At 39.1% G+C, this 27,912-nt stretch overlaps 1 protein-coding gene across 2 annotated transcripts; it reads right to left on the reverse strand.

Moving 5' to 3' along the window:
* Positions 1 to 119: 119 nt before the first annotated feature.
* On the reverse strand, positions 120 to 26,958 carry PAXBP1 (PAX3 and PAX7 binding protein 1). Of its 2 annotated transcripts, none has more exons than XM_033146938.1 (18): positions 26,375 to 26,958; positions 22,697 to 22,822; positions 21,612 to 21,788; positions 20,448 to 20,669; positions 19,419 to 19,522; positions 18,357 to 18,577; positions 17,002 to 17,191; positions 12,754 to 12,877; positions 11,380 to 11,479; positions 10,452 to 10,567; positions 9,127 to 9,326; positions 8,349 to 8,493; positions 8,116 to 8,237; positions 6,566 to 6,642; positions 6,393 to 6,459; positions 3,322 to 3,468; positions 1,935 to 2,089; positions 120 to 1,149 (listed from the first exon to the last, which is right to left on the reverse strand). In XM_033146938.1, exons 1-18 carry the CDS (start codon positions 26,856 to 26,858, stop codon positions 1,032 to 1,034), a joined length of 2,895 nt encoding a protein of 964 aa, XP_033002829.1. In that variant the 5' UTR covers positions 26,859 to 26,958; the 3' UTR covers positions 120 to 1,031. The 2 variants fall into 2 exon arrangements, with proteins under 2 accessions (XP_033002829.1, XP_033002828.1); XM_033146937.1 differs by having other exon boundaries at positions 22,697 to 22,825.
* Between the last annotated feature and the right edge of the window lie 954 nt (positions 26,959 to 27,912).

Genomic DNA, 27,912 nt, shown 5'->3' on the forward strand with positions numbered 1-27,912 from the left:
ACCATAGTTTACTGTAACTGCAGTTTAATAAGGCTGCAGTATTAATACTATTGTCTGAGAATTTGTTGTTAGCTGGCCTCATAACTGAAAATAATCAATGTAATAAATTCATAAAATGATTCAGTGTTCAAAAAGCAGACTGTACATTTAATATTTTCTTTACATCACATGACAGGAGCATCATCAAGTACAATGATCCAAAGTTATTTAATATTTCAATTTCTACTTTTCTCAAGTATAATATACTACACTTGAAGATAAGCAGACTATCTACAACAGTGACAATATTCTTCAGAATTCAAACTAATCTCAGTAGTAGCAAGCCATGACTCAAAAATAAAATGATTTATTCTTTAAATATTAAACAATGCAACATTTTGGAATAGTCAATATTGTGACCATAGGATATAAACAAATATGTGGACATGGGGGAGGGTTAATAATCTGAATTATTAAATTGTGAGAAAATATATTGCCAGTAAGAGTTAAAGGGATAAAAAATTATACAATGAAGTGTCTTGAGTTTTAATTGTGACCATACCATTACCTAAATGCAGCTGTGAACTTTCAGCTATTTTTGTCACCAGTACATACACTTCAAACAACACTGTTACAATTTTGGACACTTCTGTACTCTTACCCAGGTCATACTATATTCATATATTTATGACCAATTTTATTACCAAATTACTGAATATCTTACTTTGAAATAAACCATTATTTCAAACATATAATTATGGGAATATAAATATTTGCAGATCAGTTAAATGAATTTTACAGTGTAGAATTTCCTATTAACTAATGGGCAGTTTAGTGACTAGATGGCCACCATGTAGTAAAAAAGTTTTGTAAACAAGATGCAGTTTTCCTGGCTTCTTTTTCACTTTGAAGACATCAATACTCTTACAGATGCTGTATATAAGAATGCACTTTGTATTAAAAACATCGTTTACAATATAAGAAAACTTTACATATGTACAAAATTACACTTCAGGAATGATTTTTAAAGCCCAGAATTAACAGACAAAGTTTTATTTCCCTTCACTTAAATTTTTTAACTCTTTCACATTATGATCATTTGCAACTGTTGCAGCATGGTCCAGTGCTCGAATACTTGACAGAAGTTTTATTATCTGTTTTATATTCTCCCTAGGAAAAGAGGTAAGAACTTTAGTTAGTGCTTTTTGCAACTTGCCATCTGTAATTTTCAGAAACAATTGAAGATATTGTATGACAAACTTTTCCACCTGGATTTTTATTTTATTTTTTAAAAAATTGTAACACCCAACTGTAAATAAAACCTTTAAGCAGTTTATGAAAAGGTCTCTGCCTTAGATGTTCATTCTGTATTGTTTTAAATGTACCTTTATGGCATATTTTGGTACTGTTTACCTGTTTTATAGTTTATTTGTAAATCATCTTAAAACACGTAAAAGGAGATTAATAAATAATCAGCAGTAAAACTCAACTGTCTGATGTGCAAAAATGAGATACTGAATAAACCAGGACCCTGTACTGGCACACACAAATAGTAGGAAGACACTTATATTTTTTGTATCAAGCTGTTTGTGGTTTTTAAATTAAATATATTAAACACATGGCTAATCTTCATTACAATAATATTGGTTAAGGTCCAAAAAGTCTCATGTACAAATCTAAAATACTCTTCATACTTAAAAGGATTCTTCAGATTCCCCCCCCACCCCTGCAGTCATCCTAAACAACCCCCCCCCCTCAACTTAACAACAGTTTATGGGATGCATGGGGAAAGGCTCCTGCAAAGCCTACTTTATGACTTTTTGAATCCTGTTTACATTTTATAAAACCATCTTGAAATTTGTGATCAAATTAACAAATGGTAAATAAATACCTAAAATAATACAATAAAAACAATCACTACCTTTTAAACTGTAACAGTGTTAAAGATAGGTTACCTTGCATTTCTTTTTTCTACATCAGAGCTTCCAATGCTATTTCTGTATACTGTATCAGCAAGATGAACAAGATATCTACAGAGGTTTTCTAGATGTGATATTGTCTTACTTCCTTTAAGATTAGTGAACCACTGTTTAGGGAAACAACTGATTACCTATAGAATTGAGAAGAAAAGAGTGGTTTAGAGTATAAGGTTGAAGCAGTAATTACTGAGTCTGTTGTTTTTGACTTTGCTGTTTTAGTGTTTTAGTTGCTGGTTTGCTGAATTTTATCTGTGCTATAGGAATCTGCCTTTAAAGAGCTTACTCTGAAAGGCATTATATACAGGTATGTGAACCTCTACCATTTTGGCTGGTTTCATTATGATTTTCATCATTGTTTATTATTACTCATAAAACCATCTAATATGCATTCATATTGTACAAAAATATTAACAACAAGTCCTTGGCGAGATTCACGATTTAATTAAAATATTTTATATCACCTTTCAGCAACTGTCAATAAAAAACTTTGATATCCTTTGATATCAATTTATTTAACCAAAAACATGGACAAACCCAAAGTCTTATGATTGTCAAGTGATGTCTGTGTAAGTGATAATGTAAGAAAGCATTAACATAAAAAAAATCAGAAATAAAGCCTGGCTGGTTCTGTGGCTGGCTGGTGTGCTAACTTTTTGCTGTACTATCATTTTAATCTCATCCTTTCACTAAGTCAAGAAAGCAGGATATGTGGAGTTCTCTAATTTTTTTTTGCAAAACAGTGCTATGTAAATATTTCAGAAAAGATAGTGACTTGGCTTAGGTCACTTAAGCAAGGTTCAGGGTTGAATGGAGATTTCAGTGTGGACTGTTGTTTACTTTCATACCCAACTTTCTAGCCATTAAACTGCACAGCATGTTAATACATTTGCAGTATACTGGCCTGGTTCACACATCATATGTAAACAAACTATGGTTTAATGCGATCAAATACTGTTCTAGTGCACAATGCTCTAAAGCTCCAGAAAAGCTCCTCCCCTGCTTCTGCCATATCACAGCTGGTTTGTTGTGTTGTCTGAACTATGACTTAGGCACCTGGGGAAAACAAACCACAAGTGGTCAGCCAAGCCCAAACCATGGTTAATGCTTATGATTTATATGGAGAGAAACAAACCATGAGTCTGGCTTCAGATGACATGACAGAATGGACTCCGGCTTCTTTTGTTTGTGACACAGCAGCAGCAAGACTGCATGAACTTTTGAGCAGTGTGTACTAGGATTCTGGTCCTTCATGTTAAGTCACATTTACTTTAAATTATGATTTCATGTGAACATGCGAATCAGGTCACTTAAAAAGGATGCTTAACAATAGAAATGAATGATTAAAAGTTACACTTTTACTTACACTTTGAGCTTTCTTAATGCTGTCATCTCCATACTCAGAATTCTGGAAAGCCATAAGAATGTATCTATTTAGCAATCCATCTATTGATAACTCTTGTAAGGTTTTGTTGGAAAGGATTCCATGCCACTGCAGAAAGTTTCCTAATAACTGAACATAGATAATAACACATACATCTTTTACATCTGGAGATAATTATCAATGAATGAAAACATTTCCATTTTAAATACAGAATTTAAATCTGAATTATGTGAGCCATAAGTATCCTTATTTTCTGCAAAGGGGTACAGTATTGTGTGTTATTAAAGAGGACTGCTAACTCTCTTGCTGGAGCAGGAATTTGTTCTAGCCTGAACGGACTAATAATCAAACCTAACATTTCTGTAGTACAAATCAGTCAAAATTAAGACTGGATACTACTGATTTCCATTAGAAAAAGTAATGCATTCTTCTTTTCTCAAGCAATACAGTGGTGCCCCGCTAAACGAAAAAGTCAATGGGGCTGCTTCGTAAGACGAAAAAACCGCTAGATGAAAAAATTCACAGAACGAATTATTTTCGTCTAGCGGGGCACCACTGTATGTACTTTTATGGTAACCTATAAACCACAAAACATGAAATATTAAGTATTGCTGCCATCAGAAAGGTGGCCAAAATTCTTTGTGGCAGCTACAATGACTGACCAGCTACAGATATAAATTTGATTCCAGAGTGAGAATACACGCTCTAAGTAGTTCAGGACTTTGAATTAGGCCTGGAAACTAACTAGCAACCACTGGAATTGGGTCAGGATTCGTATTATAAGCAACCTGGCCACTGAATTCTACACCAGTGAAGTTTCTGAACCATCTTCAGAGGCAATCCCATGTATAGCATTGCAATATCTAACCTACAGGTTATCAGAGCAGAGAGGACAGAAGGTAGGATATCCCTGCCAGATAAGGGCACAGCTGGGCCACCAACTGAAGTTGATGGCATTCTGCCAAGCAAACTACACAAAGTATCACAGTGGTGATAATAATATGACACTAAACCAAACCAAACCAAACCAAACCACCACAAACTGGCTAATAAATGTAAAAGGGAATTTACTAGAATAATAACTGAATGAAGATTGACTAATAACCATTCAAACAAGCAAAAACATATTACAATGCCATGTGCAGATCTATACTGGTTTTGCCAAAAACGTGGAATGAATTATATGCATGGTGAACGTTACGTTTATTAGCCAGTTTGTGGTGGTTTGGTTTGGAAGGCACTCTGCACCACCAAGGCCACCTGAGCCTCAAGCGACAGCAATAGATCCAGAAGCAAAGGTAAAAAAGTAAGACCCAGAAGTACTCCCAAGCCAAGTACCTGCTCTTTCAGAGGGAGTGTAACCCCATCAAGAGCACGGAACCTCCCATTCATCCGGTCTAAGGAATCACCCACTAACAGTGCCTCAGTCTTAGCTGGATTGAGCTTCATTTGATTGGCTTTCATCTAGTCCATTATCGAGGCAAGACAACTGTCCAGCACATCCACTCCCACACTTGCAGGTTTAAAGGAACAGAGCTGTGTGTGCTATTACTGACAATGTACTCCAAAACTCCAGATGTCCCCCACTCAGTGGTTTCATGTAGATGTTAAACAGCATGGGGGATAAAACTGAACCCCGAGGAAACCAACATTGAAGGCTCATGGGGCTGAAAAGCACTCCCCAAGCATCACTCTCTGGAAATGATCATCCAAGTAGGACCGGAACAACCGCAAAGCGGTGCCACCTACCCTCAACTCAGACAGCCACTTCAGGAGGATACCAGGGTCAATGGTATCAAAAGCCACTGAGAGGTCAAGGAGAATTAACAAAGACACATTTCCCCTGTCTTTCTCCTAACATAGGTAATCATATAGGCCAAAGCAGTTTCTGTGCCAAAACTGGGCCTCAACCCTGAAGAAAATGGATCTAGGAAATTTAGTAACAAACATTTCCCTGGACTTTTATGCTTCGTGAATTTCAAATTTCTGATTATAAACGGTTATTGATGTTTCAGATTCAGAACAAACACTCAAAAATTCATTTCCTTTAACTGTATAAAGAATTCATACTTAAAAACTACATGAAACATTAGCACTTTCAAAAATGCACCTGTCCTCTTATTACCATGTATATACAGTAACTTTAAATATACAACAGGGATGGAGTATGTATGGCCCTCCATATGTTGGACTTCAACTCCCATAAGCCCGAGTCAGCATGGTCAATGATCAGGGATAATGGAAGCTGCAATAAGCATAGGGCAGTGGGGGGGGGGGATGACGACACCTTTTATGCCAATTGGCTGCATTCTGTTACAGGTAACCTTGCAGGTGCTGTATATCAGTAGTGGGTGGGGACAGATACAAAAGTGAGCAGCACAATGGGTGAGACTCTTACCTTTATACAGTAGGTTACAATCCATCCACACACACAAATCCACACATACATACACCCCTCTCCATCTTCCTTCCAGACAAGCAAGAGGCATCATGACAGTTCAAGGACACATACTAGACACGCAAAGGCACTTGAGGATGTGGCCTGTGGGAGGCTGTGTGTGGTCTAAGGAGTTTTGAGAGCACAGGGTTGAGAGAATAGTGCGTATGTGGTCTTCCATACACACAGCCTTTGGAATCCAATGTATGCAACGCAACAGCCATGCACCATGATAATCTAAGACAAGTGTTGCCAAAACAGGACCCATGAGCACACATATACCCACAGAGACCTTCTCTGCAGGCTGGTTGGTGCCCTCCCCAAAGTTAGACTTAAAATAATTGTACTATACACAGAACAGGTTGTGGTGTATACATGGTTGCAGGTGTGTGTGCTGCCCACAATTTTGCTGATTTGCAAATGTGCTCAGGGGGCCAAAAAAAGGTTGGTGACCCTGACCTAAGGTCACAAATGCAGCAATGCTAGGTTTGGAGTCAGCATGCCTACTTTCTTCCACAAGCAAATTCACTTCACACTCAAGAGTCAGTTACCAGTTATCAAAAGTAAACTTCAGTAGCATTCCTAAGTCTGAAACATCATCTGTTTGCTAGCTCACCTTCACTGAAGACCAAAACTGCCGCTGGAAAAACAAGTAAGGACCAGAGTTCTTGTTTTCTAAGACACTGAAAAATAAAAATTTTATTTAAACTTCAGTAGTATAGATGATGTGAACTGTTGGTGTGATCTATTGTCATAATACTAAAAGATTCTGCAAACCAATAATCTTACCTTTTCGGATAAAGTGGCATGAATACATCATCATCTAGTGTTCTCCTCATTCTAAGCAAGAGGCCTTTTAGTAATGTCTGAAAGAGTTAAAATTTAACATAAGATTGTGAAATATTTTTTAAATTTCTTTTTAGCACAAATCTAACCAAATATCCCAGTAGATACTAGTGCTAGAGAAGTCTGTCGTGATACCAGATTATTTTTACCAGCTCTATTTTTTCCATTAATTTGAATTATGCAAGTTAGCAGAAATGGGAGGCACTGAATTTGTGTATGCAAAACAGGGTCTTCAGGTGATCCCTGAAGATCTTTTATACAAGGACAGGATTTGTTTTCAGCATGTCCTAGAAATAAGTTCCATAAAAGTCACTAAAAACAGTGGTCTGGATGCAATTGACTGCAAGAGGATTTTGTTCATCTAATTGTACTTCTCTGCTTCTTGCTGCAGCCTCCTGGAGACAACATATTTTCAGTTAAAAGAAGGAATAAATAAGTTTTTAGTTTTCTTTAAAAGCAGACTGATCTATTCACATCTGGAATAAGACTGGCAATTTTTAAGCTACGTTTGATTAGGTGTTTCTGAAGGAGTAGCAGCAGATATTTTGGAAATGATCACAATTCAGAGAGTTTAACTTAGTGGGCAGCATTAAGCCATGGGCATAGTAGTGATATAAATATAACCTCTCCTGGTGTTATATGAAAACATTCCATCAGGGACCTTTGTAAACTGTTATAATGAGTTCTGCAACTCTCATTTGCAGTCTGCTATTTTCATCATTCCAATAAAGCAATGAACAGAGTAGTGATACAATGACTACTACAATCAACACAAGATAATATTACCAAGGTAACTAACAATAAACGTCCATGAAAATGGCAAAAGTAGTTTATTTCCAAAATAGGTTCAATTGCAAACGCATTAAATAAAGAGTTCATTTTTGATATACCAGTGGTTCAGTGCTTCGACGTCGTTCTGGTAATCTGGCATTTCAACACTAAAGAGCGTAGTCATAGAGCTTTGTAGTAAATAATACAGTGGCACCTCAGCTTACGTTACCCTCGGGTAATGTAAACTTCAGGTTGCAAAAGCGGCAACCCCGGAAGTGTTTCACCACGCGCACATGCGCAGAAGCGGTCCCTCCGGTTGCGGAAACCCCGGGATCTGATCGGAGCTCCGGAATGGATCCAGTCTGCAACCGGAGGTACCACTGTATACAAGAGAAGACAGTATGTAAACGACTTAAAGCAGGAGTAGATCTGTCCCCATCTGCATGTTTCCATTAGGAGGACGATGGACAGAACTACTTTTGCCATTTTTATGGATGTTTATTGTTTGTTTACGGATTTTCAACATTCCAGCAACACATATTACTGCGACACACCAATCCCTAAATAGTTAGCAGTTACATAACACAAGGGAATTACAACTGCTTCTATTTTAAAATTAATTTAGGACTAAGTGCAGAACATGAGTAAATGTCTTAACAGCAGCTACCGGTACCAGACATAGCAGTCCAGTCCTACAAAACATATAAAGAATATTTTTTTACCTGTGTGTTTTTGTTTTCTGCATGTACCACTGATGGATAACCATTTACTAATTTCTGGGTAATGGCTACCATCCTAGATGTCTGTGTTGTAGAAAAAGGGTCCCATACATTTTCAGCAAGTACTAACAACAACAAAAAAAGAATTATTACTTCTCAAAACTAAGTGTTAAGATGTTGCTGCTAAAAATTAGAAACTGTTCTGTTTTTAAAATGACTGTAGGTTTATAAAGTACCTGTTAATTTAGGCAGAAGCACTCTTTCCACAATAGTAGGCAATAGTGAAACATCAGCATCATCTTTCTCTTGGTCGTATTCTTCACATCCATAAAATAGCAAAGATTCAAACCATAGCATACTCTCAAAGTCTTGGCACTTATCCTATTAAAATAAAATATTGCCACTATAAATATATTTTTTAAAATAAATACTAATCAAGTGTGAAAATTCTTATCAATATGTTAGTACAAACATTTAGGCTAGGTGCCTCCTTTTCAGAATGTCCTTGTAGTGCCAGGAGCACATCATATTTTCAGAGGCTGCGCTGGCACTTATGTCAGCATGTTTTTTTCAGTCACCTATTTGCAAACGACTGCGTCAAGGCTGATCAGGTTGTAGAAGCCACTGTTCTGCACTGCAATACCATCAATATACTGTCGCAGCAGACTGACAAAGCAGCTAGTTTCTGTAGTTCAGGCCTACCATTTGGACATTTATGACCCAAGGTGGCTTCCAACACACATAAAAACATAATAAAACATTAAACTTTAAAAACTTCTGATACAGGGCTGCCTTCAGATGTTTTCTAAAAGTTGTATAGTTATTTATCTTCTTGACATCTAATAGGAGGCGGTTCCACAGGGATGGCGCCACTGCTGAGAAGGCCCTCTGTCTGGCTCCCTGTAACTCCTCACAGTAAGGCCCTCAGATCCTGGGCTTCTAATCACTTCTATGTAACCATTTTGCCTTGTTTAATAAACAGAACACAGTGAGCAAATTTCAATCTCCTCTCACCTCCAAAGGGTTCCAGGTAAGTAACTGAAGTCTTATTAAAGGATTTAATAGCTTAGGTAAACAAAGGCCAATATAAGCATCATTGTAAGAAGATGAATACTTGAAACGCCATGCTTCAAACTGCGACTTAATGGCGTCAATGGATGAAAAGTTTTCTACCACATCTTCAAAAACTTTGCTGGACTCCTTCAAAATGCGATCTAGGATAACAGTATTTTAAACAGCATAAATTAATCTCCTGGTTTATATCTGCAATGCAGTTTCAGGCAAACTTTCAAGCAAATATACTATAAAGATATTGTTAATATCTGTATCGCTTTGGTCAGATACAGAGCTGAATGTGCACAAAGAGGCTGGTAGAAGCCAACTTTCTTACCCTTTCTTCCTCATAGCAGTCTCCCCATGTCCTCTGCAAATACTCTCACTGAGGGGCTTTGGACCCTGCTAAATGGTGTGGACTATGGTGGTGGCTGAGTGGAAATGGGGAGATGGCCTTTTCCTAATTTCTAGGCACCCCCCCCCCCCTTTCCAACAGGATCTAGACCCTTAGCAGAGGGTGCTGGAGCAGGGGACTACCAGGGGGGAAAGGGACAAAGTCAACTTCTGCCATCCCTGTGACACAGTTCACTCTGAATCTAGCCCTTTCTATTGTTTATATTCTGCCTTTTTATAGCAATGGCATAACAAAGTTAATTTTTCTTAAGAAGTTGGTTTTACAACTACAGTGTTTACCTCAATGTCTGAAAGTACATGACTTAATTCAAGAGCGTGCCCGTGGTGATAATCACTTGAAAGCACAGCATCATGGAAGTAGTTCCATGTGGCAAAAACCCCCTGAATAGTTCCACTTCAAGGGAAATACATGTAATTATGAAACTTACAACCTGCCTTTTGTCTGTAACACATCCTGAAGGAGGCTTACAAGATCCCATACAATGAAATTCCTGATCCTGACTATTCAGAGAAAAGCAGCAGTCAAAAGAGAATAAAGAGGAACATGGTATGAACCAAGAGGCCTGACTTTTGCAGTGTGTGTGTGGTGTTGTTGTTGTTTTTTAAACAGCAGAAGGCTTTCCTTGCTAATAAGATAAGGGTTGGACTAGGGCTCGAAGGAATATCTCTAGCTGCCTGAAATGAATGGCTGATGATGGCAGGGAGCAGCATTGGCCTCTGTCATTCTACAGATGAGATAATAATTCCACATTTAAAGTTGCTTTTAGAGCATGTTTGAAAGTGTCATACAATCTAATCAAATGAATTTTCTCTACAGAATACTGGGATCTAGATATTACTATGACTTCTCACATTAAGATGAATAATCTGACCTCGTTCCATATTGAAGTTTGTAGTATCTGTGGAAGTTTCTTCGTCATCACTAGAAAGGCCTTCAAGGTGATCAGCCATCTTCCCAGATTGCTCTCTGGCAAGTCTACGACGAGCTCTATTAAAATGAATAGAACACAATGTTGCATTAAAGTTAGAAAACCAATCTTTTCCCAAACAAAGGGTACCTGTTATTTTAAGGAGGGATGCATCTTTCCTGCTCTCCCTTATTTCAAGAGGAAATCAAGCAGAGTTGAAGCCATCTGACATGTTACAGGACATGTGTTATTTGATGACTAGTAACTCAGCCCTGGGGGACCCAGGTGGCGCTGTGGGTTAAACCACAGAGCCTAGGGCTTGCTGATCAGAAGGTCGGCGGTTCGAATCCCTGCCACGGGGTGAGCTCCCGTTGCTCGGTCCCAGCTCCTGCCCACCTAGCAGTTCGAAAGCACGTCAAAGTGCAAGTAGATAAATAGGGACCGCTCCGGCGGGAAGGTAAACGGCGTTTCCGTGCGCTGCTCTGGTTCACCAGAAGCGGCTTTGTCATGCTGGCCACATGACCCGGAAGCTGTCTGCGGACAAACGCCGGCTCCCTCGGCCTATAGAGCGAGATGAGCGCCGCAACCCCAGAGTCGGACACGACTGGACCTGATGGTCAGGGGTCCCTTTACCTTTACCTTTTAACTCAGCCCTGAACATTTTCTACTTTCCCTTTCTCCTTAGTTTGGGATTTGTCATATATCTAGCAGCCAGCCTCCACCTCCATTGTGCTGCACTATGTAAGACCCAAGCAATGTTCTACCTACAAGGTGAGTGGCCCATCATTTATCTGCAAGCACCTGAATATGTAGGCTGTATACTACATAGAGACAGCAATCATACAGAACATGCATTCCAATACATATAGAAGTAACCTAAATGCTGTTGTACCTTCTTGCTTCTCTTTCTGCAGTCCGCCTTTTAACATGTTCTTGGTACAGTGTTCTGTCTCGTCCAAAAGAATCAAGGTTTGGTGCCATCAGTGCTTTACCTGTGAGAGTACAAACACTGAAATTAGAACACCCATCCTCCAGTTACAGGAAGCATAATAATGACAGAGGTTTTTGTGGGGATTTTTCTCAGCAAGTCCCTATAAATCTGCAATATATCTTTTAAGTTTGACAATTATCACCCCCACACACCGCACAGATAAAGTGGCGGTGGCTGAATTATCTTCTGAAGCGATTACCAATTGGGTCAGATATTTGATTGCCTTCATCATTATGTGCAAAAAAGAAGAAGTCACAATCAACTTATCACTCAGAACTCTTCAGGAACAGTAAACACTTAAAAAATTACAACATAAAAAACTGTTTGTATTGTTTGAAAAAAATTAGTGTTCAACATTTATATGGAGTCAGACCATTGTTCTGGTAGCAGCTATCCAGGGATTCACACAGGGGACATTTTTAGTTCTACCTAGAGATGTCAGAGATTGAACCTGGGACTTCTGCATGCAAAGCAGATGCTCTGCCACTGACCTACAGCCCTTCCCCTCTCCATACAAAAAATAAAGAAAAGTAGTCCTTTAGTACATCTAAAACATCTAGAACAACACTGAAGAATATCAGGAACTGACAGATTTTCAGTTGGTATTAAGACAATTAGTACTGTTGTAGGCTACAATCTGATACCTAATTGTTGTCATATACTGAACATTTGAAAACAAAAACTAGAGAATTTTTGGATGAATTTTCCTAATATCTACCAGCTTGGTATCAAAGAGGGAATAAGATTTCACCATAAGTACTCACTTTTGCATAATTTATTTTACAAATTCGTCCTAGCAAAATTGTCTAATACATATAAGACAGGAATGTTAGCACAAGTATTATTTGGTCTAATGTTTGAAGTAATGAAGGCATGCATGGCAAACTGTACCTAGATTGTGTTGAGTGGGTGGGGGAATTTTTGTAAGCTGCAGAAATAAATATTATTCAAAAGCTAAACTTTGATCAGAATCACCTACTTTTTTTAGGTTTAGAGAACATTCTGAAAAATACTTTCAGGAAGTGAGGAAAAGACAACATAGTTACACACATATCTAACGTGTAAAAAGGGATCAAAGCAAGATGCTATGGCTTTCAATCACTGAGACACAGAACAGGAAAGGCACTGTATAGAGTTTGAGCTAAGATTCTTTAATCTGATTTTTTTTTCTACCAGATTTAAACCAGACATGCTTTCTGGTTTCACTTTAATTAAAACTGCACTATGTAAACGAGGTTGTTTAATGAATAATAAAAACCTTCAAGATGGACTGACTTGAATGGCTTGAAAACTCCGAAGATTCATCTTTAATATCATCTTGTCGTCTTTGGACAAGGCGGGAAGCTCGCTGTTTGTACAGCTGATGCATTGCTGATTCGAGTTCGTTAATCAGGAGCACCTGTAAAAATATAATACTCCGTAATAAAAAAGTCTTCAAGTTTTAACTGTATGGGATGCCACCCTATTCCAAGGTATACAGCTACACATTTAGCTGCATTGCTTTCTTTTTACTGTTTTAACAACTGACTGCTATTTAACTCAGGAAAAGTGCATAGAAAAGAATGACAACAAGCTACCTCGCGGAAAGCATAAGAACAAGCCTGCAAAGAAGTCCACAAAAGTTACTAGTCTGTAAGAACATTTACAAGGTTACCCTACAATATATATTCATTAGAAAATTATTTCACTTGGGAGTAGGCCAAAAGAAAAAAGGGAAACTCAAAGCTTCTTTACTTGATCTCCTAAGGGCAATTTGGACTTGCCATAGACTATTAGACATGTGTTTACTTATAAGCCAAAGAACAAATATATTGTGTTGAATCAAGAGTTAAGCACAGGAATTACCAAGTTAACTTCCCCACTCCCTCCTCCCCATGTCAGCCCTTAAGCACCCCAAAATGCTCCACATAGTGTTGGACAACTCTGCTGAATGGGGTGGGCTATAGTGCAGAAACTAGGGAACCCCCCCCCCCAAAAAAAAACCCTGACAGAAGCAACTTCTTTTGTATTTTAAAAATATTTTCTACTGTTTTGCTAATTATTTTGATTTTAAATTGTTGTAAGCAGCCCACAGTAATATACAGTCACTAAATAAAATTGGATTAATAATTATATAAACAAGGTGCCTTCGCCTGATTTTAAGGCATTCCCCACCTTTCCCTTCAGCATAACTCCTAGTCACCTGGATTTGCAGTAATACTGCACAGGCTAAAACATGCATTCAGAAAGTCAATACACATAGCTCCCCATTTGAAGCAACAATCACTGTGGAGTTGGATTTCCACCTGTTATGGCTCACCTGCTTGTTCATCTGAATCTATCCTTAATTAATTCTTTCCTCTACTATTAGTCCAAGTAATTCCAAATTTGTTTTAACTGTTACTTAATAAAAACTGTTCTAGCTGGGACTTTGCAATGACCTCAGTATTTCATGAGATCATTTAATGAAATAATTAATGCACAATAAAAAAGTTTCTTTACAAATTGAGAAAGAGAAGACAGAACATTTCAAGGAAAAAGTGAATTTGCATACAAGAAATAACTCTCTTGGAGGTGATATAATGAAAAAGTATTAAATATTGGACAGAAAGCACAACTTCTTTTTAGTCAACATTTTCTTTAAAAATAAAGGGCAATTTTTAAAAATCAGTCTTGTAACCCAATGACTAAACGTATTTTCAATAAAGTTTGTTAAGGGACTGGAAAAATTTACTTACATTCACAAAAGTCCAAAAGCAGTTACAAACATGAGTGTTCACACTAGACACAAGGTTGGTTTTTTTTAACCTATTTTAGTTATTCTACTCTTGACATTTTTCCACCAGCAACTGAAGCTACTGAGTGGCTGCAAGCACTACCACATCGACACAATGCATCCTGCCATCAACATCACTATTTCTCCATGAGTAAAGCAGAATCCTCCTCAAAAATTCAAATCTATTCAAGCTTTTATATTCTTTGCCAAAATATTAAATTCAACTTTGCCAACTCAGGGGAAGGAGAGGCAGAAGCAATCATAAGAAAAGGGCATAGCCAAAGAAGACAGTTGTATTTCCTGCTGTTGTTTCACAAGCAGGAATATCCTATGTGAACAAGCAGGGCAAAGCTATCTTGCTCTGCCACACATGCTCATCAAAATCCATTAAACACAACCACACTAGTGTAAAGTGAATAGGACTGTTCTTGCATTTGTTAATAATTCATGACTAAAATGAAGCAAAGCCCACACACATTCAGAGTGTACTGCTAGCTACAATAAGTTAATAGTGCAATTTTCAGCTACGTTTAACGAGTTCCCTACCCACCCTACTGAGATCTGAAAACTAGGTTACTGAGATACAATTTTCTGCTTCACTAGTCTTTCCTTGTCTGCCTTCCTATTTAGTGGAAAGAATCTAAGTTTTAGACAAAAGTTTTTTCATCCACACAGAAGTGTTTTTCCAAACCCATAATCATACAGTCTATGCTCATAATTTTACTAGCAGAAATCTGGATTCAGATCGCCATAGTGGAGAAATGGAGTAACCTGATCAAGACCTACTGATGCTTTCTTTGAAATCTACATTTTGCTCATTTGCAACAGAATCCCAAGCAAGTTTACTCAGACATAAGTCCCATTGTAGTCAATGAGATTTACTACCTAGTGCCCAAGTTTACCATTGCAGGCTTAATTTATATTTAAATTGTTATACTTCCGCACTTGAATAGAACTACTAGTTTTCTATACCAATATTACTGTTAACTCTTCTTCAGAAATACAGGATTGAATCCTACTTTCTATTCACAGGATAGGATATTCCAACCTTCCATTTCCTTCTGCATCCCATGAAAGTCTCCTTATAAGACTGGGGGAACCTCTGGGACAGTATGACTTATGATGCTGAGAGTTGAAGCAGGGAGGATGGAAATCCTGAAAAACCAGGGGCTGACCAGGGGCATGAGCCTTTGATTTGCACAACTATACCTTTAGATCCAAGCCAAAGCAACTAACTACATAAAAAAAAAACTTTCCAGGGAGATACAGGGAAATGCAGGGGCAAGGAAAAGACTGACTGACTGTTGTATACTGCATATCAAATATCCGATTCGCCTCCCTCTTGGTGTCCAAACCTAGTGCTTCATGATTTAACTGAAAGTTTATTGGCTCAATTAGTGGGACCAATCTGTTACAGGAATACAGAATGAAAATGGAAATAAAACTTCTAATAAGCATTAAAGTAAGTTATCTGAAGTTTACACTTCCACCAACTCCAAAACTACCGGTACTGCAGCTTACATTTCTACCAAAATCTAAAAACAAAACAAAACAAATATTCTGAGACTTTGATACTTGTTTATTTAAATGGATTGCTTTTTCCTGCTCTGGGGGCTAGGACCCTATTCAAGTTACAAGACAGCAGATTATGACTGAACATCAATAACTTAATGACAGTAACAGCTGTTTGACTGTGGAACAAACTCCCTTTCAAGGTGGTGGACTCTCCTTCATTGGAGGTTTTTAAGCAGAGGTTGGATGGCCATCTGTTTTCCTGATTACAATGAACTTGCACAATATTTTCCAAGCCTTGGATTTTCTTCTGGTACTTTACCTCCAGATTACTGTGTTTCCAAATTATTTGCACCAGGTGGTTTATTATTTACAGATTAACACAGATATTGAACTTATTTATTTATATGGTGCCACCAATGTGCATGGCACTTTACAGTGCACAAGTGGTCTCGTCCCTTACTAGATAGCTTACAATATGACATAACCAATAGCAAATTATCTCCACAGGGAAGTTTAAACAAATTCTAATTCACTTATGTTTAGTTTTTTAAAAAAAAACAAAAACAGTAGAAACAGGAAATTCATCCTGAATTTGGTGCAAACTGATGTCAAGTTAATCAGTCCTATGGAATTCCAGGAAGCTTACTTCAGATTGAATGTGCAAAGGACTGAAGCTCAATCCCAACAATTTTTTAAAAATGTATTTTTTAAATACATCCTTCCGGTTCTAGGAAAGGCAAGCTGCAGTACAGATTAGTAAAGAACTGCCTGAAATCCAATTTAAAAGTACAACACTTTGTAACAAAAGGGTACCTGGCACGTGACACTTATCAGCAAGAAAAACTGCTTATTTCAAACCTTGCTTTAAAAAACAGTATATTCTTCCTATGAAACTAGCCTGGGTTCCCAATATGCCATGGGGTAACCTGGGCTTTAAGTGTCCTTCGTTAACCAATCCTAGCTGTGAAGAAACTGGTCTGTAAAAACCTTATGTGGGTCTCAGTGTTGTTGGGTTTTTTCATCATTGAGAACTACAATGGTTTTCAGAAATAAAATGCTTCTAAGAATGAGAAAGGTGGCATCACAACCTGAATGCCAACGCTATTGTATTCCAACAATGACTTACATTGTTTTCACCACATTTAAAACCAAACCTTCAAACATGTGCCGAGTGTTTCATTGGCATGTACAAGAGAACTGAGCACAGACTAAACTTCGTTACTGAAAAAGATGAATATATTTTGCATTCTTACCTTTTCATTGAAACACTCAAGCAAGTCTTGGACATACCCTCGCATTTCTTGCAGAAATTTATACCGTTCACCAACACCCCCAGAAGACCCTTCCAATCTTTCAATTGCCTTGGTAGACTCATCACGGCTTTGCAGGTGCTTCTCATGTTGCTGCTGATTTGCTTTGTGAAATTCTCTCATTGAGTCCAACCTAAATGTCAATGGACGCACGTTTACATCCCAAAGCATACTGTAACCTACAGTATACATGCACTATTTTTCTTATAGTAAAGAAAACTACAAGAAACAACATTTAAAGCTGTATTGACAGCTTTAAAGAGATGAGGAAACTGTGGCCTTCTAGGTGTTATTGGCCATCTCTACTGACCACTGACCATACACAGGCTGGTAGTCCAAGGAGGTCAGTTTCTCCATCCTCACACTACCCCACCCCAGAAATCTGTGCTTCTCCAACCCTCCCCAACATTCATAAACCCAAAGCTTTCCACCTAGTACTAGAGTGCATCACATCTTTCTCTACTCCAAAAGCACCCTGCACACTCACTACATATGCTACTTTTATTTCTTCTTCCAGCTGATACATAGTATACCCAGGGATCCTTGGTGTACCCTCTACCAACCACACACAAAAGTGGCTGTTTCTTTAGTCAATTTTACCTCATTTCTGAATTGTGTTTGAATCCTATGTACATATTATGTACATAAAGCACGCCGGTTTATATGGCTCTTTGTGCTATATACGGTGTATTTGTCTAACCACATTTCCCTTTGCATACTCAGTATCCTGAATTCCTGTTGCTCTCAACAGAAATGGGAAGCACACAACAATTTCTCTGACCTTAACATTAAGAACTTGCTAACTCAAATACTTAAACCTTAGGAAAGGTGTCATTATTTATCTATTAATTTGACTCACCTTCAAGCCCTTAAGATACATGCTTATAGTAAGAAGCACATGCAACTGCTCAGTTAATCCATGTTATTTCCAATTTTCAGTAAATGTTACAGCATTTAAAACTTCTAAAAATGTAATGTTAAGCATCTGTCTAAAATGTTTAGCTATTCAGAAAAGAATGATTTATACTTCCCATAAAAATATAAAGTGGTAAGTATTACTGTTCTTTCAATCCCTTGGCTACAAAATTGGTTTTCAGTGTCCATTCTTTTCATGTACCAATCTTCAACATGATCAAATGGTCATTTCCAGAGAAGTAATCCAAGCAGCCTTTTGAACAGTTTGTTTTCTACCTTTTTTAATGAGGATGTATGGGGTTCCACTGATGAAATTCTGCATCTGCCCCCCAGACTGAACCTAGAGGACAGGTCTTAAATTTTAAGAAGTTGGTGTGCCCTACCTGTCTTTAAGCTGTTTCTTTACCAAATCAATAGTAACAGGAGTCATCTCATTACTGGGAGTTTTGAAAGGTATTGTATTATCTGTTTTGTGAGATTTTGTCTCCGATGATCCATAAGCAGCATATGTGTAAGGAATGCCATAAGATGAACCATAAGGCATTGTATGGTAAGCATTCTGGTAGTACAGGTTATTCATTTCAGCAGGTTGACTTGCTTGAACCTATAGGAACAAAATATGTGTAAACCTTATTACAAAAACAAGGTCACAAAGCTAATTCAGTCCGGTAGGCAATTTTTCGAAATTATATCTTAAATTCTACCTGCCCATGTATATGTTTCATGTGTACACAAGTGCTTATCAAGGAAAGAAGCACCTCAAAACATTCATCACTCAATGATAAAACAGGGAAGATTTGATTGGATAATTTGTCCTTTCAGCTATGTTTACATCCCTGGTATGCAAACTGTTTTACTGAAGGGGCACTTTTATGATGGGAGGAGGAGAATGGAGTCCCCTCTTCTATTTTTTAAAGTGCACTGCCAACCAGTCCTATTGCAATAACTGTCAGACCCTCTATTTACCTCTCACCTCTCAGTTGTGGTCCTGACCAGTTTAAGGCTTTATAGGTCAGAACTAGAACTCTGAATTTGACCTGGAAACTAATTTACATCCAGATTAGGATTGGTATTTTACGGACAAACCATTTTGCCCAGGTGAGCAACCTGGCTGCAAAATTCTGCACCATCTGAAGTCTCCAAACCTTCTTCTGAGGCAGCCCCATGTAGAACACACTCCAGTAATATAAGCTAGATGTTAGATTAGATCTATCCCATGTTTTATCAAACCCTGGTCATGTACCAGTAGGTCTATTCAAGAAGTGAAGAATAATGGGTAAGGACAAGGTCAGCCCCAGAACTTAGCTGTCGAATCTCTATGACACAGGTATCTGCACCTCTTTTCTCCCCTCTGGCAATTGGGGGTAAGATGACAAATCAGGAGCTTTATTTAGCCAAAGGGTCATCATTTGCTACTACAATTTTAGAATTACTTTAATACATGCCTGAGGTATATTAATGCCTTTACGTATCTGTTCTTGCTCCCATCGACTGAGTTCTTCGTCCTGTTCCCCAGCAATCAGGGCTTCATCATCACTTCCTTCGATACCTGAGCACAAAAACATAACAATCAATAGGAATAGCACACACTAAATAATGGAATATTGAATACTGTACTGTATTCCAGTTTTCTAAAGCTTCCATGCCTTCAATGAAAAAGGCAAACACGTAGCCCTGTTTCAGAGGGAATCTCAATATGGGGGCATGTGCCCCTAACCACATATTCTATTGAGTGAACTGGGGTGTACCTAAGTATGTTCGAGGAAAGATTTTTGCAAATTCCTGTACAAAATAACCAGCTTTGTACCCTGTGCACTAATGTGAAGACTGGAACTCAGCTATCAGCCAGATTCTGCACTTCCCCTAAAGTTGCGACAGAGTTCACAGTAGTTTAAACTTATCAAAGTATGAATGAAAATACCTATTTTTGTATTTCTTAAAATCAAAGATTAATGCAGAAGCAGAACAAAATTTTGGATAAACACTTGTAAAACAGTGACATATATCAGAAACAGATATTTTGTCATTTTTAGTTGTACCATGTTCGACCACAGGCTCCTCCTCCTCATTCATACTCAGATATGCAGCTATAATGACCAAAAGTACATTGTATAACTGGAAAGGCACTTCCATTTGTGCATGATGATTTCCCCAAATCCATCTCCACTCCTGATGCATTCCCCATGCCATATGCTAGACAATACCTGAGCCTCAGCAGTGTTTTTGGAGGTTGCAGGGAGCTTCAGCATGGAGGCAGTGGGAAAGCCTAACTGTGCAACTGGATTTTCATTCAAGCTTTAGATCCAAGCCAAACTGTTTACTATAACTACCAATGAATTTATAACATGCAACCTCACTATTACATTATACTATTAAGCCACTGAAAATACAGTTTTTGAAAACAATTTACGCCAAACACTTTTAATAGCAACAGCAGAACATTCAGAACTTATTTCAACTTTTCATCATTTTACCTATTTCCTCTGCAATTTTTTGCCTTTGGGACTTCTCTTTCACAGAAAAGACTATTCTTCGCTTCTCATCATCATCTTCATCGTCACTGGCATCATTTTCATCTTCTCTAACAAGGCGCCCTTTCCCTGGATCACTGTCAAGTGGCAAAAAGTCCCCAAGCTCACGAGCCATTTGGCGCTTTTTCCTAGCAGCATGAATAAAAGCAGCATCTGGAATTTCTCCTAAAAAAAAATATGAATGTGCTTTTTTAAAAGCTATCAGTTATAGTCAATCATGTATTCACATGCTACAGTTCCACCTGCATTCTAATTCCAACTGGCTGCAACAGAGGCACAGGCAAGACATCATGACCTCCTACTGCATCAACCAGGCTGGGATGATCTGCCATCCAGCTCTCCTCCAAACATTTCTTCCCTGTGGCCATCCCACCTGGCTTTATTGAAGAGAGAGCAAGGCTTGCTGCAGCAGTATTTTCAACTCTGTGGTTATGTAAAAGTCTAACAATATCTGAATATTGTATGAGTAGCCACATTGCTGAGTAGTGCTTTATCAGATAAAGGCAAAGTAAGAAAAAGAAAATGTAAAGCTTTTAACATGCTTAGACAGAACAAGATTTCCAAGAAATGGCACATCACATCCACCACAGGCTGCTACATTCCTGTGATCGGAAGAAAGTGCAATAAAGTAGAATCCGAAGTACAGTAGTAAATAAGACCAACAGATTCAAATTTATTAAGCCAGAATTAGTTCTAAATAATTCATGAAACAGAGGTACACAAGAAAAATGAGATATACAAAATCAATTTGTCAAAGAAGATTAAGATGTACTACGACTTTTAAATATTCAAACAGGGAAGCTGATCAATTAAATATACTAAATCAAATTTAAATATTCTGTTAAGCTATTAATAAAAAGTGATCTAATTGAATTGGTTTCCCTTTCCTCTAATTTCAACTTAAAAGGCCAGCTAAAAATACCTGGTCTCTGAAGTAGAAAGAAGGAGCAACAGCTCCAAAAAGACCCCCATGCTGTGAAGATAACGGAACTGGAACCGCGATGGGGCGTCATCCAACTACACTGACTGACACAGCCCTGCCTATGGAATGAGAAAGGCAAAGAATTCATCTCAGGATAGCCTCCTCCTGAGAAAAAATACACTAACCTGGACGCAGAACATTCAGAGAAGACAAAGTACTTGAAAATGCTCCTACAGCTTTTGGCTTTTCTTCTTCTTTCTCACTTTCAACTTCCATCTCCTCTTCTCCTTGTTCACTGTTTGCAGCCCCATCTTCTTGAATTGCATCTTTAATCTGTCCCGTTTTGTCAGCAAACTGTTCGGCTGCAAAAAAAAGGGTGCTCTTAAAGTTTCATTTTGGAAAAATTATTTTATATATTTTTTTGAAATTCATATTATATACACCTGAAATAATAGCTCTGTGCAGTCCACAGATGTAGCCAAAACTAATGAATTTTGGAACTAAAAAGTGCGGTGAAATAATTGACAAATAGGATTTCAACTGCTCCTTAAAAGGTTGGGAAAAGCACATGTAGGAAAGGCTGAACTAAAACGTGAAGCTTAATAAGAAACGTTATTTAGGTTACTAACATATCTTAAATTGGGTAAAGAACTCTGCACTTTAGAACTGATGAAATTTTGATTAATCTGAATTGTACTTTCTTTGAACATCTACATATTTAATTGGTACTTGGTACTCTGGTTGCATATTGGCAGTGCTTTTTCTCTTAAAAAATGTTTAGGGGTACTCTCATTTTCCTACTCATATTGAAATACTGCCCCTCAATGAGGCCAAACTTAGGATTCACAAAATGTTTAGGGGTATGCGTACCCGTGTCCCCCCAGAAAAAAGCACTGCTTATTGGTTCGATATTATTTGAAACTTAAATGTATACTGGTCTTACCATTATCAACTACCCCTGTACTTTTTATTCATTTTTAAAGTTAGTTCTCTGTTGAAATCCCTTCCCAGGAAACTTTGCCTAGCACCAACATTGATTTCTTTTCAGCGCCAATAAATAACTTTTATTTTCCCTAGCTTTTAAAGTATTTTAGGCATTAGACAACATTGTCCAACTACTCTGTTTTTATCCATCAGTTGTTTTTACTATGTAGTTTACTATATCTGCATATTTTCACCTTGTAAACCACACTCAACTGGTTGAAGCTTGGCATATGAATATTTAAGCATAACATTTCCTTTTCAGCTATAATTTCAAGATAAAGATTACCATCTGCTAAAGAATTGGTTTCTGGTTTTGTCTTCGATTTTTCAAGGTCTTCTTTGTATTCTTTCTTAAGAAGCTTTACTATCTTTTTGCTGTAACTTGATTTCTTCACTTTAAAAACTTCTTCTGCTTCTTTAGGAGAAAAAATAAGCATAAATGAGAGAAATTACAAATCGGCAAAACAGTGACTAATGTCTCTTCAGCTGTATAAAAGGTGTTATTTAGTACATTAAAATATATAAAATCCATCATTTTAACTTGAATAAGTTTGTTTTTCACAACAGCTAATCCTTACAATGGGAGAACCCAACCCACAGCACCTGTGCTATCCCAATACCACAAGTCCTAATTTGTTGCAAGAATGAATTCCAAGAGGTCCAATAGCAAAACAATAGCCTGAGGTGCAATACATACACTTTTAATGTAATTCTTTTAAACTCTTTGTTGGATGCTCTTCTTAAAGGTTACATGCTCATTAATTAAAAGGCCCTTTTAATAACTAAATTTTATTACTTTACAATTCTTCATAAAGAATCTTAAACCAAATCATAGAAAACAGCACAACAGAATACAGTGGTGCCCCGCTAGACGAATGCCTCGCTAGACGAAAAACTCGCTAGACGAACGGCATTCGTCCAGCGGAAGCTGCCCCGCAAGACAAAAAAGTCAATGGGGCTGCTTCGCTAGACGAAAAATTTTCGTCTTTTTTTCCGTTTAGCGGAGTGCGGCTGTCATTGCCGCTTCGCTAGACGAAAAAACCGCTAGACGAAAAAATTCACAGAACGAATTATTTTCGTCTAGCGGGGCACCGCTGTACAAAATAGGTTAATATAATTTTAACTTAAGTTTCAAAATTGGACAGCTGCAGATTAATAAGCCTTCTTGTTCACTACATGTATTAACATGTCCTAGAGCAACATTCTTCTTCAAAATTAAATTTACAGCCCCCCCCCCGGCAATCATTAGGTCAATACATACTTTTGCAAATGAATACTTTTGCTTTCCTAACCCACACCTTACCATTTCTTAATGCTATTTACCCACAGGCCTCTAGACAAGGGCTGAGCTTGTTTCCATAGGAGTGCTCTTTAATAGTCTTTCAGTCAGGTACAGGCACATGCATACAAAACCAATGCATGTAATGTCACTTATGAAGGATGTATATAAATAGCAAGCTATCCTTTAAAATATATTTAAGTTGTAACTGAGAACCCTATTTGTATATATTTTATTAAAGGGAAATATACACTTGACTGCATCCTTCATAACTGATGTGTTCTTAAAGATTAATTCCCAAGTGCAAAACATCATTTTCAAAAAAGTCCTTAAGGAGGTCCAGCAAAACACGCATTTGAAAACTTCTATGTAGATAAACCAAATCAATGTCAAATTGTCCAAAGTTCATGTTTGGCTTTTAGTATGGTAACTTGAGTATTACATAAGTTATCACACAAATTTGTTTCAGTGTCCTACCTACAATATCACTGTTTATTTTGGAGCTCTGATGAATACATTTGTTCCCAACAGTACAAAGAGATTTGACTGGTTAACTCCAAAATGTTATATCAAAGGAAGACTAAGAACTTTGTGTTCTAACAGCTTTCAGTTTCTGAGATCTCAGTTATAACCTGCATTTCCTGATATTCTAGCTGCTGCTTCTGGTGTTTTACTTTTTTATTTATCCAACTAATTTTCTTTATGTTGTGAGCGACTTTGGTCTTTTATGACAAAAACATAGGATATAAGCCATTGAAAAAGAGAAAGTACACTCTCCACCTGCCTAACTTCCAGAGGGGAGGAAACTCTAAAAAAGATGTCATATATTGGGTTATATAGGCGGCTTCCTACTACAAAGCTATTCTTGAGTATTTATCAAACTAAGACGTTTCATTTTTATTAGAGGAAAACAAACTGCTCTGGTTTGCTCCAGCAACTATCAAAACTTGCTTCAACATTTCATAGGGTGGCCAAATGAAATTCCACATCCTCTTTTCATAGACATTTAATTTTTGTTGGCTACTTTGTTTTTGTGAGGATGGGGTTGGGCCAAGACAGAATATCAAGCAGAAATGAGCAACACTTAAAAGACAAGACAGTGTGCATATTCCTATACTCCAAGGATGGGAAACCTGTGACCCTCTAAATGTTAAATAAGGTCAAGCTCGGTCACCACAGCCAATGGTCATGGATGATGGAAGCTGTAATCCAGCAACATCTGGAGGGCCTCAGGTTTCCAATCCCTGCTATATTCCCATGCCAACAGCACAACCCTATTTGTGTCAACTCAATAGTAAATCCCATTGAATTAAATGAGACTTACTCAGAGGTAAGTGGTTATAGGATTTCTGCTTGAGTGTCAGCCCCCCACCCCCCAAAACAGCCACTTATTACTGACTAGGCTTGCATAGAATCACACTGTCCACAAACTGTCATGAGTACTGGTGTAAGACAAACCCCTATATGGGAATATTTTAAAAACATTCCCTCTCTAGGTAAAAAAAAGGAAAGTATGTAATATGTATACAGATATGCAAAGTTTGGTTATTCAAACAAAACAGTATCTGTTTGTAAATTAACAAGGTACAGTACAGTGGTTGGATGTGCACCACTGTCAATAAAATGTATTAAATGATATCAATAGGAAAATTGATTTACATCCAATAATTTAAATACTCTATTTCTTTTGCTGATTTAAACTCAATACAGTATACCTTGCTATCTTTGCAGTCTCAGTGCTGCTCTAACATTAATAAGGAAGCAGTGGCACAAAGTTGGCAGACAAAATTAATTTAATTTAGTACAGACTGACAGTGTTGTTCTGGGAACAGAACTTGTTGGCTGCAAATTTATTTTGGTCAGAAATAGAACTGACATTATCATAACTGACATTTATGAGCCAAAGAGACTATCTCACTCGGCTTTCATGCAAGACTATCTCTGCATGTGGCTTTTCCCTCTAACAATGCATGGATCAGTGAAGAATTAGATCCCCACCCACTTCTGTACGTTTAAGAGCTGCAACTGAAACATGTAGGTCTTTCATACGTGGAAGGTATGCACTTACTGTATTTTATCCCACCATGGTACAAAATACTGTACCTCATTTAAAAAACTCTCTTAAGATATATCTTTGGGGCTTTCCTACAATAACTTCAGTAGAACGTATGCATGCTTAATTTAAGTTTACAATGAAGCACATGAATGTAATATGACATATGCATATATGTATGTCGTGTGTGAACGTGGGGGGGGGGAGAGAAATGGAGGCCATTCTCACTATCTCCCGCGGCCATTTTACCGATTTCTCCCCAATATTTCATTTTCAAGCCAACATGTGACATCTGTACCCGATCGGAAGCGCACCTATTTTCTACTCCGCTACTGAATAATCTCAACAGTTCTGAGCAGCAAGATACACGCGGTGTAGGCAATAACGTGCAGTCTAAGCGGAAGCGCTTTGCCATATGGCAGGTAGGTTGTAAGCTAGCAAAGGCCGGAGGAAGGGGGACGGGACGGGAAAGCCTCCCCGCCTGAAGCAACCGAGTTTCAAATTACTGGGGAGGCAAAGAGGGGGGGGGTGTAGAAGGCGAACGGCAGCGAGTTCAACGCTGATCGGGCAGTGGGAGCAACTAGGCCTCGGAAGAGGGAGTGGAGACTAGGGCGCCCGCTAGGCTCGCTCACCTTCTTCTTCATCTTGGAAGCTGAGGAGGCTGAGGCTCCCGCGTGGCGGCGGCGGCGGCGGCAGCTCCTCCTTGTTCTTGTTCTTGCGCTCCTTGAACTTAGAAGCCGCCGGCACGAGCCCGTTGTTCCCCGGGGGCGTCTGTTGCGAAGGGGGCGCCGGGGGAGGGGTAAGAACAGGCGGCGGCTGGAGCTGCGGGGCCGTCAAGCCGGCACCGCCGCCTCGGCCGACCGCTTCAGGGCCGCCGAAACCGAAGCCGCCGCCGCCGCCAGCACCACCGGGACAGGCTAGGGGCACGCAGCCCGTCGGGAGCGGCAGAAGCGGCGGCTTCGGACCCGGCAGCAGGTCGGTCTCTCCAGAAGGCCCATCCCCTCCCGGCGGCGGCGGCGGCTGTTGCTGCTGAGGCGGCGACTCGTCTCGCTCTTCGTCGTCCTCCTCAGACTCGTTCCGCTTCCGCACGTTCACGCGCCGCGCCTTGCGGAACATTCCGCTTAGGCCCAACCGACACCGGCGCGCGGGAAAGGACCTGCACAGTAAAAGAGCGACGGACGCAGAGGCGCAACCACCGCAGCAGCCCGGAGACCGCGCGCGCGCACACCGCCGCTCACTCTTCAACTCGCTTTCCGCAACTGCATCATCGCAGCCATAACCCGGGAGTTGGTCACAGCGCCCTCTGCTGTTCGCCGCCGGCTTGACCCTTCTCTCCTCCCGTCACGGGGAGGAGGAGGGGAAGCGGCCGGCTTGCTGCGGCTACCGAACGCTTCCCTTCGTCACCATAGACGTGGCGGCAAGAGCGGCCGCCAGGGTGGTGGCTGTAGAAACCCGCCATCTTGAGCCTGCAGAAGCGGTGCGGGTGGGGAGAAAGGAAATGATATTACTGTATGGGATTCTTTCTGCTGGGAACGGCGGTATTATTGTGGCGGGAGGGGCATTAAAAATGCTCCTCTGTCATTTGACTAGTGCTATGCCATGACTGCTGGGCGCCTTTTGCTTCCTCTCCTAAATGTGTTTCATAGCACAGAAAGATTATTATGCTTTCAAGTTGGGATAAAAGATCTGTGGTCCGCCAGACGATGCAGGACTCCCAACTCCCGTCAGCTGTGACCATTGGGCAACAAAGTCCAACAAAGGCGGGGGGGGGCATGGTTTCCCCTCCCTTCCTTCAGGGCTGATTGACAGGTGTGTGTTCCGGCACTTGACGGCTGCATCAGGTCAGGACTTGTGCGTGCAAGTGGCGGACCGAAAAATTATGAGGGCAGGTTGACTTTAAAACAGGCTCCTGCGCCTATATTTTAACAGAGACCTGGATTTGTATTAATAATTAGCAGGCGACAAATTGGGCCCCCAGGGGGGCGAGAGCCTTCAAAATTCTTAATTCTCAGGCAGGATGAGGGTGAGTTAAAGGTGCCCGTTGTCGGCTGGGCAAACTAGCCAAATCGGCCCATGGCTTCTCAAAGGGGAGGCAACCCAGCACTGAGGAGTATTCTCATCTGAGGAGGTACAGCTACTAGCTGTTGAAGATGTGGATTATTTGGCTCTT

The sequence above is a fragment of the Lacerta agilis genome, chromosome 4, assembly GCF_009819535.1.
Source record: "Lacerta agilis isolate rLacAgi1 chromosome 4, rLacAgi1.pri, whole genome shotgun sequence".
Taxonomy (NCBI): Eukaryota; Metazoa; Chordata; class Lepidosauria; order Squamata; family Lacertidae; genus Lacerta; species Lacerta agilis.